Genomic DNA, 18,331 nt, shown 5'->3' on the forward strand with positions numbered 1-18,331 from the left:
AGAGTGAGACGAAGGTTTCTCAGCATTGTCCCAATATCCCCCTGGGCACTCCCTCTTCCCATGATCTGGATCCCCACAGTCTTGTACGCTGACGTCTTCTCATTAAGCGGGAGCCATAGGTCGCTAATCAGGCACATGACTCATTTGTGCACTGGTCCTGCTGAGCAGTACAGGGTACAGGTTAATACCAGAAGAACAGCTGATCCAAATCTTCTCATTCTCAAAACAACACCCATGGGGCCAGGCCCAAATCTGATAACCAGATTGTTTGTGCACGAGGAAATACTTGCATACATGCCGAGTAGGACTTGGAAAATATGGCGCCAGAGACCTGAGCTCATCTTACAAAGAGATTAACTCAGCCGTTCGAGATTTTGATTTGGTTTACTCTGGTCTGTTGTTGGCAGTTTTCAGAACAAATTAATAGAAATGTTTTTCGAGCTGTGCTATTTTAACTCTTGTTTTGCTGCTCAACGCCGTGGTTTTACAATGGTATGTTTGTGTTATAAAGCGACCAGAAAACCAGAGCATGTCCCAGTGTTGTTGTTAACTTTCGATCAAGTTAGCAAATGGCTTATGGAATGTAGGTTGCATGCAGCTGATAAAACAAATGTTTGTATGAGTGAAAAAAATAATTTTAGAAAGAAATTGCTCATAAGCCGTGAATGGAGTTGTGATTTGAACAGAAGGGCCATTATGAGCTTGCATTCGACATCACTATAACAAGATTCCCAAGTGTTATTATATGAGTGAAATATCATTCTACCAGTAAAACTCTACATCTACATCATAGTGTACGTTTAGTGGCTAATTCAATGGAAAATGCGTTGTTTGTAAATTACAGTGCACTGCCACACGCTGCTTTAGTTACATTAAAAATGACCCGCCTCATCTCCTTTAAGGTTAGATGGGTCGCAAACACTGCTATAGAGAATACATCTCAAATACACCCAACTCGGCACCAATATGCTACATAGCTGCCCATCACATTGTTTGCAACCTCGCTAAAGAGCACATCACCCACACTTCCAATGTGGGTTAACAACACTACAGCTAAAACAATCCATGCACATATTAGTTACCTGCCTGGCAACAGGCCTCCCACAAAACCAATGGCAAAGAGCGAAGCAATCTAGCCACATTTGTTCCTCACTGAAATAATAGTTACAGCTCACTGGGTAAGATACTATTCATCCTGCCCAACCATCTTACTAGCTTTAATGGAAAAGTGGGCTATGTGGTGCTAAAGTGCAAGGATTGCCTTTCAGACCAGATACTGAGTTATGTTTTCCATATTGTGTTCTGGTTCATGTCTACAACTGGTTGTGTTCAATGTGTATGGAGTGTTTTATGGGTTATGCTTGATTGTCCGTAAGTGTTCAGGTAAGATGGTTGGGCCCGCTAGCCTTTGCTGCCTCCTTCCGTCACCTGTGTCTTTTATTAAATTTATATATTTTTTAGAGAGAACCAGGCAGCAAAATTCTGCTGGCCTATCGACCTTAAAAGTGCTTATGTGCATCATCTATTTCTTTTTCTTTTTTTTTGTTTTAAAAATGATTTACCGATCCATCTCGATTCAGATTTAAAAAAAAAAAAAAAAAATGGTGCCTGTGCCATTTTGTAAACACACGTGTGAGAATGCATGCACCTAATGATGCGGGCACATCATTGCACCGTTTTGGGGTTTTTTTCTGTTTTTTTTTTCAGCTGTTCGCCACGCTGCTTAGCGTATTAGCAATACTGTGCAGCCTGGCTAAAAAGCATTGGCTAAGCCAGTAAGACGTATTTGTTCTGCCTGTGCTTGTTAGATGTGTCTAGCTACTGGTGACAAGATTGCGGCAAGGAAGGCAGGTGATACCATTCTTATTGACCATAGTCATGTTATTACTTTATTTAGAATGTTTTATTAAGTGCAAACATGACCCATGGGTATCAGAACACTGTACAAGAGAGCAACATGATTGTCATAAAATGATGGGTATACATAGAAGATAGGTCAATGTGCAAGCATTTTAGTTATCTAAAAGTACATAAAGTGTTTCTAGTGTAAGAAAGCCTGCTAAGGCGAGGCATATCCTCAATTGCTTGTTACATGTATCTTTTTTTGTGGTGTGCAGTAACAGATTTGAGATGTATAGGCATTATAGCCGATTAGATCTTGACAAAATGTGCTCAGAGCGGTTCAGGAAGAGATAGGTATTCTGCGGTGCTTCGACTTTTGTTTTGAAGGTGGATTTGGAAGGATTTGTTCATTTTTCGGGTGCATGTAAGTTCCAGATTCCAGGAGGGTTTCATGAGAAAGAACAAGCCTATAATTATTCGTTTTTGAGTCTAGGCCGTTCCATTAGTAAGGGATCACAGCTGCATAAAACAGCATTGCTCCCTGATTTGGTGAGTTTATGGGTCAGGTAGTTCATAATGTCGGTCTGTAGGCAATGCAAGCAATGAATGCCGTTTGAGTATGCATCTTCCATCAATTGCGAGACAGTTTAGAGTGGGTAGTGTGGGAGTGAACAAACAGTCTTGTTCCTGGGACCAGCCTGGCTGCTGCATTGAGTGGCCTTCATGGGCACCAGGAGGGTCTTTGGGGTGCCTGTGAGGATAGCATTCCCATAGTCTGATCTGGTTATGACAAACGCTTGCACACATTCTGGAGATCATATTCAGGAAAGCAGGATTTGATCTTTCTGATGAGTCTTAGTTGTGCATAGCGTTTTTGGGTGCAGTGTTTATTTGTGTTGTCATATTTAGAGATTTATCTAAAATAATTCTCAGTGATTTTGCATTGCAGATGATTTAGGGAGTGCTGTGTTGGGCATTGAAGTCTGCTAACAATTTATGTATTGGTGGTAGGTTGCTTTGTGGAGCTGAACTATCCATTGTGCAGTCTTTAGGGCATAGTTCAGGTGACATACATCCTTTGAGTGCGGATATTTTGATGTAGGGTTCTGATGGTATGCTAGGTTATTTTGTTGGAGAAAAGTGGTTGGAGGTTCCATGTATAGAATGAGTTTTACTAGTTGAGGTGGAAGAGGATGATGTGATCTGGCCTGGACACGAAAAGGGACGAGTCTATGCGTAAGGCATTTTCATCAGCAAGATCAGGTCTAATGTTGCCCTTTTCACATGTGTGGGTTCATTAGAGTGGTGGATCAGGTTGTTTGAATCATAGAAGAGTTTTATTTTTGTCATCATGCCATTGTTGTGGTCGTGCCAGTCTAGGCTGAACTCTCCAAAGAATATTATATTGATGGATGGAAGAGATTGTTGCATGGTGAGATCAATTAGTTGTTCTGAGAAGAGATTGTTTTTCCCTGGTGGGTGGTAAATGATGTGAAAGTTGGTTTGCTCCATGCCATCTGCAGCGTGTTTGATTCCTAGATGTTTAAATGTGGAGTAGTCCTCTGTTTTGTGAATGACCTCTGCTTAACGGTCTGTCCTGCACCTAGGATCCAGGGCAATTTATGGCAGAGTTGGGTGGGACTGTGCTGTCGATTATAGGGGAGGAGAGGTTATTTAGCCACATTCCGGTGTGGAAAGCAATAGCTATTTCATGAGACATGATCACTGTGGCTATTTCTGTCTTGTACTTTGCTTTAGACATGCAGTTCTGTAGCATACTTTGAGAGCTGAAGTGGTTTCTTGGTGCTGATATGAAATTTATTGTTACGGAATTCAGAAAGCTGAAAAGCTGGGTTGATCCTCCTGGATTAGAAATTTGACTACACAGTCAAACCAATGAGCAACAGACCTCATCACAGACTGCATAGCCTAAATATTGTACTATCTTCTGGGGAAAGAGAGGTAAGTGACATTTAAAAATACCTTGTGGTAGGGAATTCAGAATGAAGTGCACAAGTTCCATGGCCGTGGTGTACAACAGTACAAGGGCCTAAAATCACCAGATTGTGTGTAGTTCTGTCAAGTTGCGCTCCAGGTAGCAGTTTAGTTGCTGGGGCACATAGGTTGACAGAGAAAGGGGCGGCCCAGGGGACACAGATGGGGGATAGTCCATTGTTTGTTCCCTAAAATGTTATGTAATCCTCAACCACTCCTTTGCCTTCAGACCGAGGGGTCCCGAGGCAGTCATTCTTTGGCGTAGTTTGAGGAACCCTGAAGCTGCTCAGAAAAATAGAAACCTCTCCAAACACTATACGGCGCCCTGCAGAAGCAACATTGAAATGCATGTGCGAGAGATGCGGAAGTTGTAGTTTCTGAATGCTGTCGCCCTTCTAGCTGCAGATTATCACTGCTGTCGTCAGTACACCACACTTTGACCCTGCTAAGCCCAGATGAACAGGCGGCTTAAAAACTTGGCAGGGCGCTGCTTTTGGCCTGGTGAGTCAAGATTTCAATCTGTTACACTCCACATAAAGCCGTGTTCCTGTGGCAATATGCCCCTACCTCATCCTCCTCATGCAGCTGCAGAGCACGTTACCCCACGCGACCTCAGCATCTCTTTGCATTGAACGGAAGCAGGTGGCACCCACTGCCGCAGAGCACATAACTAGAGGGAGGTCTCCATCCCAGTGGAAGAATCAAGACGGATGCAGTCTTGGATTCAGGGCCAGTACCAATTGGGCATACAGTATATGAAGGACTAAATTTGGTAAACATCCAGCCGTATTATTCACATGTGTGTTGGGCGGGAGTACTAGGGCGAGGGAAATGCCACGACAGATGAATTGCAACCACAGATGAATTGCAGAGAGCTGAGACACATTGGGGAAGGAGTAAGTTGTCGGTGGAAGATTCGAGGCATTAAAGGTCATCAGTGAGTGTTAACCAATTTTTTTTATTTAACCAAAATATTGACAACAAATAGCAATATAGCTCTGTGTTTATTTAAGTTGATGGACGCTATTTTACAGAAATATGGAGGAAGCATATAGAGGAATTATGGAGAGGACATAAAGAGGGACACGATGGTGTGTTGAAGGTCGAACTGCACAAGACAATGCTTGCTTATTCAGAATATAGAGAGGGCTCAATGGATGCAGCACATCTCAAAATGGCAACGGTCCTCTTGTAGATCCTGTCAATACCTCTTGGATTATATTCAATATTTCTGCTCATCTGTATTGCTGCAGTGGATAAGTGTGGAGGTGGGCAATGGACGAGATACTGCGCTTTGGAGTGGCTGATACTCCCAATTATGGAAGTTTCTATTTGTAAGAAATCCATTTTAAGGGGAATTTCTTCTGATAATGGCAATGCTCTTGAGTGTGTGTGCACGTGCTTAGGACTTTTTCCGAAACTTTAATGCAGATGGGTCAATGAGTTCAACGTTACACGCAATCAAAATAGTGCCTTTCAAATAATGCTATATACATATAAATTTCATACAATTTTTCCAGGGCAGCAGGTTGAAGCCGAAGAGTCGCCATCCCATATGTTGCTCTTCTCCTCGCGCTCCGTTGGTCATTCTGACCTGGACTGCGCAGCACTGTGTTGCACGAACGTTCAGTAGATTCCCAGAATCAGAGGAGTGATATTTAATGAGCTGTGAAGCAGCAGGCGACACATAACTCTTGGAAGTAGAACATTGTGCAGGTCTACTATTTCCAGGCAAATGAGCATTGTTTTATGAATTGAGATAAGGCTTTACGCAGTGAGTTATTTTACGAAGGTAAGAGTTCGACAGCATTCAGATGGAAAAGAGTCAGATGGAAAAGAGTCTGATGAAAGGTTACATCAGAGCTATGGGTGGTTTTTAGTTAGTAAAAGGTACTTCTGTGGTGTTGCAGATTGGAATGCCACAGGTATTTCTGCAGGGCTCTTAAATTCCCCCAATTTCGCGTCCCAGTAGTTTACCAATCCAAGTTTTTTCCTTGAATTCTGGCACTTGTAATCCTATTTATCTCATTATAAATTCAGGACCACAAATGCCAAGTACGTAGTAAAAAAAAAAACCTGGACCGGATTCACTGCCTCTAAAACATTTAAATGGAGGGGTTAGGAGTGTCTATCATGCTTCGGCGGTGGAAGAAGCTCCTTTACGGCTGTCGGTCAGTGGTTGATTGCCAAAGACCCGAGATGCATATGGAGGGTTTTACTACAAACTGTCATTTTATTTAGAATGGAAATTCAGTACTTTGTCAAAGTTCTAATTATGAGAACATACAATTTATGCAATATACTGTTTGTAGGCATCCCATATCTTGAAGGGCTTCTCCTCATACTCTGACGTCTGTTATCAGAACGTCTGACATTGTTATGGCCCTGTTCTGCTATGGACTTCATGGTGGCGGGGGGAGGGTTCTCTACAGTTTTACAATTTCTTGCTAATTAGAGGAAATGTGCTGCTGCTTGTCTGGTGTTCTGCAAACATTACATATTGATTAGAGGGTGGGTCCAGATGCGAGTATGGTGTGTGCTCTGTTTAGTGCTCAGTGGGCTATGATGGGCCCTATTTCTTTAACAAGGGACTACTTTGTTGCCTCTGTGTGTCTGAGTTTGCACACAGTCTTCGTCCGATGTGGTCTAATGTCTGGGTGAGTGAGCACTGGTAACTTCTTGCTGGGTTTCCCACACCATGCTGCCTGGTGTATTGCCCTTCTTTATATTCTTAAGGAGCCTCTTGTTGGAATAAAAAGCTTGGTGGTGTGATGGTGCATGATGGTGTGTGCGTGGTGTGCTGTGAACTGGGTTTTATTGAATCTGCCCGCAGTGATTAGTGTAAGGTGCATTGTTTGGGTCATTGTGGAACAGTCCCATCGCCGATTATGTAGCATTGGTACTAAGTATACGTATTGCTCTTGGGGTCTGGACCCTATCTGGCTCCTGAACAAATTTGCAGTTTTGTTTTCTGCTACCATGAAAAGCATAATTAACCTATCAGAGAAGACAATTCCCGGAACTTTAGGAAAGGATCGATTGTCCTACTCTTGAAATCACCTTCTAGCTACCACCATGTCTTAGCCAAACAGCTGGGGAACGTGGTTGTTAGTCAATTGAAGTAGAATCCTAATTCCCACCTGCTTCTCTCTTACTTACAAACTGGTCACAGGACAAATACCACTGTAGCTGGCTGCTTAAGTGAAGCCCTTCGGATGGTAGATGCCCAATGGTCGTGTTAGATCACTGTGCACTAGACACTTGGGCCAGCCACACACGTCACTTTCTCTTCCATTAATTAGTTCTCACCGAGTGTAATTTGATCTGGTCGTGTGAGAAGACTTCTTTCCCCCTATATAATCCTAGAAGGCTTCCCCTAGGCCATTTTCAATCTTTTCATGGTCCCCCTTTTCCACGTTCCTTTGTGGCCAACAGTTGGTTGGTCTGCAATCCTGTGCTGATCACAGACAGATCTATACTAACCTCTTCACTGATTGTCTGTGTCTGATTTACATTTTGATCTTATTTACCTCAACACCTGGAGAGTGGAGAACTTATTTCAACTCAGTTATTCCAAAAAAGGTTTGTCTTCGGTACCAGAAAATATGTGTGCGAGCCTGGTTCTGCCTCCCGACTTACTTTGGCAGCAAATTCTGACCTCCCCCTAACATCCAGGACCGTGCCATAGTTAGTAGCTGCTTCCATCAGTTAATGACATTGAGGCACTTGATGTCCTTATTATCTTTTAACCATAGATGTCTCTTTTAAGGATTGTCTTCTAAAAACAGGGTCTCAGAAAACGAGATTATATCACATTTGCTGAAGGACCCTTCCATTGGCTTACTTTTAAATACGTTAATGGCCGAACCCCTTCCTATCTCAACAATAAACTCACACATTTCATCTCTGATAAGGCTCTAAGAAGCAGAGAGCAGTTCCCGTGAAGACCCCTTTTCCCCGTTTCAAACACCTGTCCAGAGAAAGATGGACATTTTCTAATCAAGTCCACCTCCTCTGGAACTCTGCCTCTAGCGCTTAGGCAGCTACCCTCTTTAGAAGTCTTCAGAACTTCTCAGAGTTTGCAGTTTATTCTAAATACCATGCAAAGATAACCCTGAGCTGGGTACACATTACAAGTGCATTCAAGTCAGCCATGTTGTGCGCATGAAGGTACCGGGTGGACTAGCCAATGTGATACTTTGTGTATGTGAGTTACTGGTATGTGGAGGGAGCGTCTTGTACTGTTACAGCTGTACAGTCTTTTGGCTTGTGTGCGTGTGTGTGTCTGCACGTACATTCAAGGTATCGTCTGTCAGTTGTGTTCTGCTGGGGCTGTATAGAATGTGTAAGACACACCTAAGGTAGTGAATAAGTATGCTCTCACTGTGGAGAATGTAGATCTTTGCACTCAGAGCAGTGGATGTGGATGCTCACACATCGTGGTGAACGGGGACAAAACGTGCGATGAATGTAGAAGCTCATACTTGCTACCTACATTTGAAGCTGTGTAGAGAAATGCTGAAGCCCTTGTGGGGCAGCTCTTGTAGGACTGAATGATTGCTTATCATAGAAGGGCCTTGGTGAAATGTGGGCACTCACGTTTGCTGTGGTGGATGTGGAATCTTACCACTGCTGTGCATTAAGTCTTACATTGAAAAAGCCCCTCCTAAGAATGTGGTTTACATTGTGACTGCACCACTCCTCGAGTTGGCAGAAGCAGATTGTAGAGCCCCTCACCTCAATGCTAGTAGTGAGAACCTATCATTGCCATCAAGTGTGTAGTTATTTGTGCTGTGGAGAGTGAACTGGCAGGCTCTGGCCAGTCCCAGTGGACTGAGGATGTTTACTAATAAACAATCTCCCAAGGGTCAGCTGCTAATGGAGACCATCATAGAGATCATGCACTGGTTTGAAACCGGCTGCATGGAATCAACCGCCCGAGGTCTCTGCATGACAGTGGCAAGGCCCGTGAAGAAGATAAAGTGGCTGACAAATTCCAATACTGTGCCAGCACTGACCACCTGAAGAACAGGTGTGTAGGCCTTGTGGAATGCATTGCTGATGCCCACGTTGTTATAGTACTCGGTACCAGAAGGGGATAGGCTGATTTGGCATGGTTATCTGCATTGATCATATTCGTACTTCTCCACCAATATGTATCAAATATAAGCAGTTCCAGGATTGTGGTGGGCTCTACGTCAAGTGTCTATCAATAGTCACAGCATAGAAACCCAGGCTATGCCACCAGTATGGTTCAATGGGAGGTTTAAATGTCATAGGGCCTGCACTGCTGGTGCATGTTATGCTAGCATTGCATGTCTATGGATGGATAGTATTTTCATTGCACTATATTCCATAATTTGTGTAATTTTGGGATTGCCAGCTAGTTATGTAAATTATCACCCAGAACAGCACTTTACTTTTAAAGAACATGCAGACAGTCCCTCAGAGATGAGTCAGAAATTGGTCAAGTCTTGGAGTCAACACACAGTGGTACTAGAGTATCTTCCTCGCCCCCTATCCGTGGGCCAGGAGCCAGTGCGGTGGCCTCTTGATTGATTCTGCTTTACTACTCTTGGTTATTGTTCTTTCTCCTTCCGTGATGATGATGTTTCCTTCATTTTGATTCACTCTTTTTTGCCTTCTAGGTCTGACTACGATGATTGGAGACCAGCCCTGGCCAGTTTGCTTCAGCCCATTCCGTTCCCAAAAGAGTAAGTTGATACTACAACCTCTGCAGTTGCCTTACTCCTGATGCGCCTTTGGTTCACATTCACTAAGTCCTTGACTCCGCCTCCAGCACGCTCTTGTAATGCTTCAGTTATCTATTAGTAATCTTCATTACTCCAAGTCCTACTCATCCGCAGTCCAACTTCCCGACCCACATGCTCCATCCAGTATACTTGCTCCAAGCATATTATTGCGTTTTATCAAATAGGAACAGCAAGGAATGTGAGGCTTGATTTTTATAACCAAAGGGGTGTGGTAAAAAAAATTCACAACAAAAAGTTCTCTTCTGAAAATGAGGGGAATATTCTTCCTTTATTTGGTGGCACAGGCCAGGACCTGCCTGCCTGCACGATGGGATCTACTCTCATAGAGTTAGCGATGTGATAAGTAAAAGAGGCAAGGGGGGTGCGTAGTACCCCCTGTGTGCCAGCGCGCCCAGCTAAGGACAGTGGGCCGCTCCTGCCACGGCTTCCCCTCTCTGCTTCCCAAGATCGAGCCCTGAAGAGCCCGGCCGGCTGCCAATAGGAAGCGAGGAGTCTAAGGCAACCCACAAGAGCGATAAGAATGTTTTGTCAATACCACAGACATAAAACGTTCAAATTACTTTGTTTTGATGGAAAAAAGAAACCACTCTGCAATCCCGAGAACAGCAGAGGTCCCCTGGAAACCTATTACTGAATGCGGTTGTTGAGAAAAGACAACCCTCAAAGGGGGAAAATTACCAAGTATAATTGTGCCATTTGCCAACTTATGAGGCCTCCTGTGGCCGGGTCCCTGGAGGTAGCGCAGATCCCCAGTACCTGAGCCAGGGCCGGGCTTTGTCAATAAAAGATGGCGTCATTCGGCCAAATCTGCTCTTGACCCGGACCCTAGAGACTCCCTGCACGGTATCGATGATGCAACGCTCTGCAGAACCGCCATTAATTGCCTTCTTTACCTCACAATAATTACAGTTGCAGCGCTCTTATCCGTCGCTGCCGTTAATGAATACACATGAGTCTATGAAAAGCAAGGTTATGTCATTGCTAAGAGCAGCAGCACAGCGAGAGCGTGCAGTGCTTTCTCACAAAGTGCCGCTGATGGAGAGATGAAGAGATGCACATCAGGCACACTCGCTGCACTTTGCAGGAATGCACTTCACAAATCGAACATTCACTGTGTGCACTTAGATGGCGTTGACGCCGCATTCCAAAGGTCCACTGTTTGCAGTGTGCTGGCATGAATGCTGAACAAGCACTGAGTGCACATACTCTACATACCCAGGGTCCACTGCGTGCACTTTTCTGGCACTGTGGAAATCATTGCACATTCCCAAAGATCAGTGTGATTAAATGTCATACATTCTCTCCATGTACTCAGAGCTGCGGCGGTTCCCGTGTAGGGTGGAGGAGAGTCAAACCCCGCCCCCCGCTCCACTGCTGGGCAGAAAGCGTCAAAAATAAAATGGTTATAAAATGATTGTATTGCCAATTTATTTTTGACGCTTTCTGTCAGAAAACGGAATGCAAAGGCAGGGTGGAGCCAGTGCGTCACTGCTCCCAGTGATTGGCAGCTGTGAGGAGTGGTCACTTAAGTTGAAGAGCGCATGATGGTTTGGCCAGCTACCTTGCTGCGGTCAAACCGACATCGGGTTGGAGAGCAGGCTTACAGTGCCCTTTGGAGTGTGGAGCCAGCCTGCTGCAGCCAAGGAAGCCGCAGTTTTCATGCTGCATAACAGCATGGAAACAGCATCTTGATTGGGTGAGGGTGTTGGCTGTGGGCTTCGCACTCGGAGGACGTGCTACAGAACTTTGAGTAAGGTAAGTGATTTCTTTTTTTGTGTGTGTAGATTTTGTGTGTTTTGCACCCCTCCAATGTAATTTGCTACCAACCACCACTGACTCAGAGAGCTGCTGCTGTGAACCTCATGTGCCCAGAACCCTCTAGCAGCATTGCGGTGGCATGCACGACATGCACTCAACATATCCATCATTCAGTGCCTCCACTCAGCTAGAATAGACTCCACATGCCTAAAGACTAGTATGGGTGCTTTGCAGGTATGTGCACCACATCCTAAAAGTCCAATGTGTGCACTCCACTGGAATGCATGGCCCCTAACCAGTTGATTTCTGAGCACCTCTCTGGCATGCAGCCCTTATGCCTAGAAGACTGTGTACACTTCGCCAGCCCTTACTACTAATTCCCAGATACAATGCAGTCAAACATCAGACATGCACTCAATGTACTCAAGGGTTCTCGTTGTTCAAGCTGATGGTGTTACCCTTGTACCCAGAATCCTCTTGTGGTGCTCTGCTGACATGTTCCTCAGGTGCCCAGAGTACTCTGCAGGCGCAGTGCTGGACTGCACCCTATTGTCAGACTGCAGGTATGTACCACATGTGTCCAGAGTCCTCTGTGCAAACCACTAATGTGCTCCTCTGGTGCCTAAAGACCACTCTCTTGTGATGCTCCTGAGCTACCCAATTCTAAGATCAAACCACTGAAATTCACCCATGTTAGTTAGAGTTTTCTGTGTGTATTCTGCTAACATGCACTTTGCGTGACAGAATGTCATATTTAAACTGCTGGCATACACCCTAGGTTCTGAGAATCTTTGGGTGTGGACAAGCAACTCTATCACAGCCAGTGAACAGTCACACATGAGAATCAAAAAATCCTAATAGCACACCAATAAATCCTGAAAATCACATCAGTGAACACCCAGTAATGTGCCATTCAAGAGACAGTAAAATGATAATGGGTGTTAATCCACACAAATGTGACCCGACCATAGGCAAATGACAACTTGTTTATGGATGTCCTACTTTGGTTGATATGGTTTAAGCATGCTCCATACATCTCATTCTGTCTCTTTCTTGGCTCCTGGGCATGTTTTGACGTCCCAATACCAGAGGTAAAATAAATGCTGCAATTTCGACTTTCATAAATATTGTGTGGAAAATAAAAAACAATTAAAAGAGAGTCCCAGAAATAGATTTTATTAGCATTTTCAACATTCACTTGAGAGGAACGGTATTTTGGAGGTAATGGCTATGTTTCCTCTTTTGAAAGGTTGTGGCAGGTTCGGCTGGTTGAAATGTTGTAGAATGGACATTTCTGGAGTTAAAATGGGTTTCATTTAAACATGTTTGTAAACTAGGGGGAGACAGTGAGGTGAGGCAACATTGAGACAACCAGAATCGGGCATTTTGGCATAAAAAACACCATTGTGGGCATTTTTTCATTAAAAAAAATCCTTTCCATAAAGAGGGCTTGTTAGTCATCAGATACTGCATTGAGGTGAACAAAAGCGTACACATACTAATACTGATTTTTTGGGGAGGGAAAGATAGCTTATTTCATGGATAAACACTGGCTCTAGAAATGACTTCAATGTAGATTAATTGTGAGTAAGTGTATTGCATGTGTTTATTCGAAAAAATTGGCATAGTTCTTGGCCCCAGTAGCCAGTGGTAGAGACTCCTGATTTAACTGTTAAAAAGTTTTTAATTCTCGCTTCCACCATGTGCATTACCTTTTATCTGATCTAGACCGAATAAGAGCAAAATACAAAGAATGCTTTTCTCCTCGACTATACCACTAGAGCTCACATACCACATTAGCACATCCCCTTATTTCAAAGGCATTCTCCCGTCCTAGATAAACTCTCAGGTGGCCGGACTGAATATCCTTCCATCTCATGCACCCTAGCTCATTGCCAATCCGACAAATGCCCTGCCCCATCCAGTCCTAATCACCACATGATTGTTCAGAAACCTCCCAATCAGTATAATCCAACAACCCCTTAAACAAAACAATGGAGAGCACACTGTTCTTGGCACTCACAGTGCAATATGAACCAAAGTAGGCTGACTTGCTCCTGTCTTCTCCCCAGCCCCAAAAAAACCAACACAAATCCATACATTTCACTCTGTGTTACACCTGGGATCTCAGCACCAACAAAGGACATAACCGTAAACTTTAAAAGACATGGACCAAATCCCAGACATATTCCAGCCCTCCAGGCAGCCCACTAGGCTACTACATACCACAACAACCACACCATCATCCTCAGCTCTGAAATACAGTAAAAAACTCTTAGGCATCAACAGCCACTTCATTCACTTAAACAGCGCCAAAAGAAAGACCATCCGCATAACAGATGCTCAGTCAGTGCATGCATATCTACGCACTCCTGTGACTCTTTGCAACCCTTTGCCATTAAACCCCGAGACCGTATGCTAAACCACATTTGAAGATGCCTCTTATAAATGGCCTTTTACCTGCCCCCTGGAGACTGCTTTTACACAAGGCCACACTGGCCCCTCCTACAGAGTTCCCACCGGTGGAGGGGTTTCTTTGGACAGAGAGCCTCCCCCCCCAACACTTGTGCCCTTACTGGAAACACTCAAAGCAGCAGAGTTGGAAATAGGGAGTCCTGGGTCACTGCCCACCAGAACCTCCTGCCTTCTTCTCAGAAGGGACTTGGGAACCCTTCCTTCACCATTACCCTGGGACTTGCCTAGGTCTCCCTTGACCTCCCACACGCTCTGCTGTGAGGACCTGAACTACCCCTGGCTGAGTTTCCCACATACAACTTCTTTTGGACCCTGGTGCTGAGTCAGTGGTCTGCCTCCTTGGCAAGCTTCCTGAGATCCGTAAGCTTTCTGTCCATCAAGTTCTGGCGCAGCTCTGGAAAGTTACTAGATAAATGCTCCCATGCAATCAAATTGTACAGCCCCTGGTAGTCTGTTATCTCGCCTTCCTTCACCCAACCGTCCAGTGCTCTGCAAAAGGAATACTCCACCCAAGTTTGAGAACCAAGTTTAGTACTATTTCTAAACTTTACCCTGTAACTTTCTAGGGTGAGACCATATCTCCTGGATAGGGCTTCTTTCATGGCAGGGTCCCTCATCTGATCTCCTTACTCTAAAGCCAACAAGGTGTCCCTCCTCTCTACTGAGAAGTACTTCCACAGGCCTGCCCCCCAATCTTTCTCAGGGACTATGTTCACTCTCAAAGCCACTTCATAACCCTTAAACCACTGCTCTATGTCATTCCCCCATAATAAGATATTTACCCCACATCCTTGGATATAGGTACCTTTCCATCTAACTGCACAGTAGAACTGCTGCCACCAGCTGGACCTACTTATTAAGTCCAGCTCCTTCAAGCTCAGCTAGTAAGCTAAAATAATGTCCTTCTCCTACTTGGCAATTTTTTCTTTCTCTGCCCCTCTTTTGAGCCTGGCCAGTACCAACTGGAGCTCATTAGCCTCCCGCCTGTTCTCCATTTCTTCTGGGGACAGACCTCTTGAAGAAACACTGCTGTTTGCCCTAGAAGGTGCCATCCTCCCTGGTAGATTCTGATTCATAAAATCTCATGCAGGCACTGCTCCTCCCTATCCACAATAGCATTCTCCACCTCTGAGTGCTCAATAGCCTTCTTTGCTACCAACCAAGCACCCAGCACCTTTTGCAGCTCCTCCTTCACAGTGATGCCTTTAATAAGACATTTGAGCTCCTTGCAGAATGTTTTGAGCTGAGTTACCGAATAGGTCTCTAACCTTTCCTGCTCATACACCAAATCTGCAGCTCCAACTGATGGCTCACCAGACTGAGACATGATTGTTTCAAAGAGAGAAAAATCAAACCAGTATGTTGGGGTGTAATGGTCCGTGATATGGAAGTAGTGTACACCAATCTCTGCATGTAAATTACAAATACAAGTTCTATCCTCACACCTGATCACCAGTGTTAGAAATAGGAGTCTCTAGTTGGCAGGGGTTTGCATCCTGTCCAAATAGGGACCCTCATTCTAGTCGGAGTAAGGGAGTCACACAGCTAAGGTAACCCCTGCTCACCCCCGTGGTAGCTTGGTTTAATCAGTTAGGCTCATCTTAGAGGCAATGTGTAAAGTATTTGTAGACACACACAAGTAACACTGTGAAAACACCACTAACGTACTCTTCACCAGTTTAGAACAATAGCTAAAATGTATCTGAGTAAAACAAGACCAAAATGACAAAGATCCAAGAAATACTATTAAAGATATGAATTTTCAAAGATTAAATGTAGTATAGCACTTAGAAACACAATAGCTTCACATGGGGCTGTCAAAACAGCTTGACGGAGTTGTTTCCAACAGTCCATCATCAAATGTGAGGGAGTGTGGCTGGCTATGGAGCTGCATAGACCACAATTTCAGTACCTTGGAAATCAATGAGAAAACAAAGGTGTTGCACTGTGTTGAGGAGTTACGTCATCGTTGCAACCAGTACGGCTTTGGTTCCTTACTGCCACCAGGGAGGTGAGGCATTGGTTCCTTACTACTAGGCAGCGGATGTGAGGGGTTGGTTCCTTATGGTTGCAGGGGAGGTGATGCAGCATTGGCAGTAAGGCTGCGGTCGCTTATGACCAGGCAGGATCAATGAATCAGCAGGTCAAGACAAGAGGCATCGACTTTGTGGTGTCGTGATTACACCACAGGGTCACAGGTGCTGCAGTGGAGTTGAAGTCTGGTGTCACAGATGTCGGTGACACAGCACTTGGGGCTCATGTTGTGGTGGAACTTCAGAGGTGCGGCGGCGGGGCCTGCATTGTAGGTCACAGTCGTTGCACTCAGTGGGGACCATGGATCTGGTGCAGGCAGCAGTGCAGGGTTGGGGAGTGGCGCCAGTTCCAAAGTGGCTTTGGAGGTCGATGTATCAGTTTCTTCCTGGTTGCACCAGAACTCACTCCAGGGGCCCAGGAACTGGATTTGACACCAAGGGGCAAGTCAGGACACTCCGCAAGAGAGCCCAGGTGCTGGCAGAGGAAGTCTTTGACAGCCCTGAGACTTCTCAACAAGAGGCAAGCTGAGTTTAAGCCTTTGAAGAACCTTGGAAAGCAAGATTTAAAAAGCAAAGTCTAATCCTTCCACCCCAGGACACAAACAGAAAGCAACAGATCAGCACAACAAAGCAACAGGCAGAGTGGCAGCCCCTCCTACAGCATCCAGCTCTTCTTCCTAGCAGAATGCCTTCAGTCCAGAAGTATTCTAACTATCTGGTGTCAGAGGTTATGCCCACTTATGTCTTGAAAGTAGGCAAACTTCAAAGAGAATACTTTGTAGTGCACAAGGCCCTGCCTTACCCTGCCCTGACCCCAGAAACACTCCAGGGGGTTGGAGATTGCTTTGTGTGAGAACAGACACAGTCTTATTCAGATGTAAGTGTCAGCTCCTCCCACCACTCTAGCCCAGGAAGACCCATCAGCTTGGTGAGGGCCATCAGGAAAAGCAGGGCACATCTCAGCTCCCTTTGTGTGGCTGTCTAGAGTGAATGTACAAACATCCTAACTGTCACCCCGACCCAGACTGCATTCAGCAGACAGCAGAGGTACACAATGGTTAAGCAAGAAAATGCCCAGTTTCTAAAAGTGTTTTTTTTCAAACTTAAAATTCAAAAAACAACTTCACTAAACCAAAATATGTATTTTTAAATTGTGTGTTCAGAGTTCCAAGGCTCTACATCTCTATCTGCTCCCAGTGGGAAACTACACTTAAAAGATATTTTAAGGTACTTCCCAGGTTACCGTTTGGGAGAGATAGTCCTTGCAACAGTTAAAAACGAATTTAGCAGCATTTCACTATCAGGACATGTAAAACACATCAATACATGTCCTACCTTTTAAATACACTGCACCCTGTCTGTGCCTACTCTAAGGGGTGACTTGCTAGTAATTAAAGAGGAGGTTTGGTCCTGGCTAGTAGGTGGTCTTGCCAGGTCAACATGGCAGTTTAAGACTGCACACAGGCACTGCAATAGCAGGCCTGAGACAAGTTTGCAGGTCTACTGTTGGGTGGCACAATCAGTGCTGCAGGCTCATTAGTAGCATTTGATTGACAGGCCCTGGGCACACCTGGTGCACTATACTAGGGACTTACTAGTAAATCAAACATGCCAATCATGGATAAAACAATCACCAATACAATTTAGACAGGGACCACTTGCACTTTAACACTGGTCAGCAGTGGTAAACTGCCCAGAGTCCTAAAGCCAGCTCAAACATGGTAAAATCGAAGAGGAGGATGGCAAAAAGTCTTGGAGTGACCCTGCAGAAAGGGCCATTTCCAACAATGCCATTCTACTTCCAACCGTCATCAGAACCCCCACTCCTGAAGCTCTCAATTGCTTCTGAAGGCTGCGTTCCTACTCACTGAAGACTGACCATACCTTTTATTTTTCAAGAAACCTCATCCAAACCCAATGATCAATCTTTCCTTCCTAAGAAATGTCCTTGAGAGTGCAATCATCATGAAGCTCCAGACATCAACCAACACAGACTTCTTCAGGTCTTCTAGCCTGGGTTCCATCTCTGATGCAGCATTGAAAATAAAGAAACACAGGTTGCCTACAGTGTTACATGAACAGTTTATGCAGACCTATCAGTGCTCTTTCTATGCTTTTAATAACCACCCACTCCTCTAATATAGGCATCTCAGCTTGGTTATTGATTGGTTTCCTCTTTTTACTCAGGCAGACATCATAGTTGTTCAGATAAACTTGTGCAGTTCACACCCAGTCCTGTCAATCAAATATAGCGTCCACCAGGGCTCTAGACTCACACTCATTGTATATTTATTTATTGAGTAGGCATAAGTAAGTTAACAAAGTTAACAGGAACTGGTGTACATAGCAACAGAACCAGTCCACAAAAGGTCATACACAGTTTGTGTGGTAACTGGTAAATTGTGGTGCTAGGTGCATGATAAATGATGAGTGACAGCAAGGTGCAGGCTGGGC

At 44.7% G+C, this 18,331-nt stretch overlaps 1 protein-coding gene across 4 annotated transcripts in view; it reads left to right on the forward strand.

Annotated features, from left to right (window-relative positions):
* Positions 1–18,331, forward strand: part of CMIP (c-Maf inducing protein) — a 347,152-nt gene that overhangs the window by 289,280 nt on the left and 39,541 nt on the right. For all 4 annotated transcript variants that reach the window (XM_069216306.1, XM_069216304.1, XM_069216305.1 and 1 more), the window contains one exon: positions 9,486–9,551. In XM_069216306.1, coding sequence (XP_069072407.1) covers positions 9,486–9,551 — 66 coding nt within the window. The remainder of the gene's footprint in view (positions 1–9,485; positions 9,552–18,331) is intronic.

This window comes from Pleurodeles waltl, chromosome 12 (genome assembly GCF_031143425.1).
Source record: "Pleurodeles waltl isolate 20211129_DDA chromosome 12, aPleWal1.hap1.20221129, whole genome shotgun sequence".
Taxonomy (NCBI): domain Eukaryota; kingdom Metazoa; phylum Chordata; class Amphibia; order Caudata; family Salamandridae; genus Pleurodeles; species Pleurodeles waltl.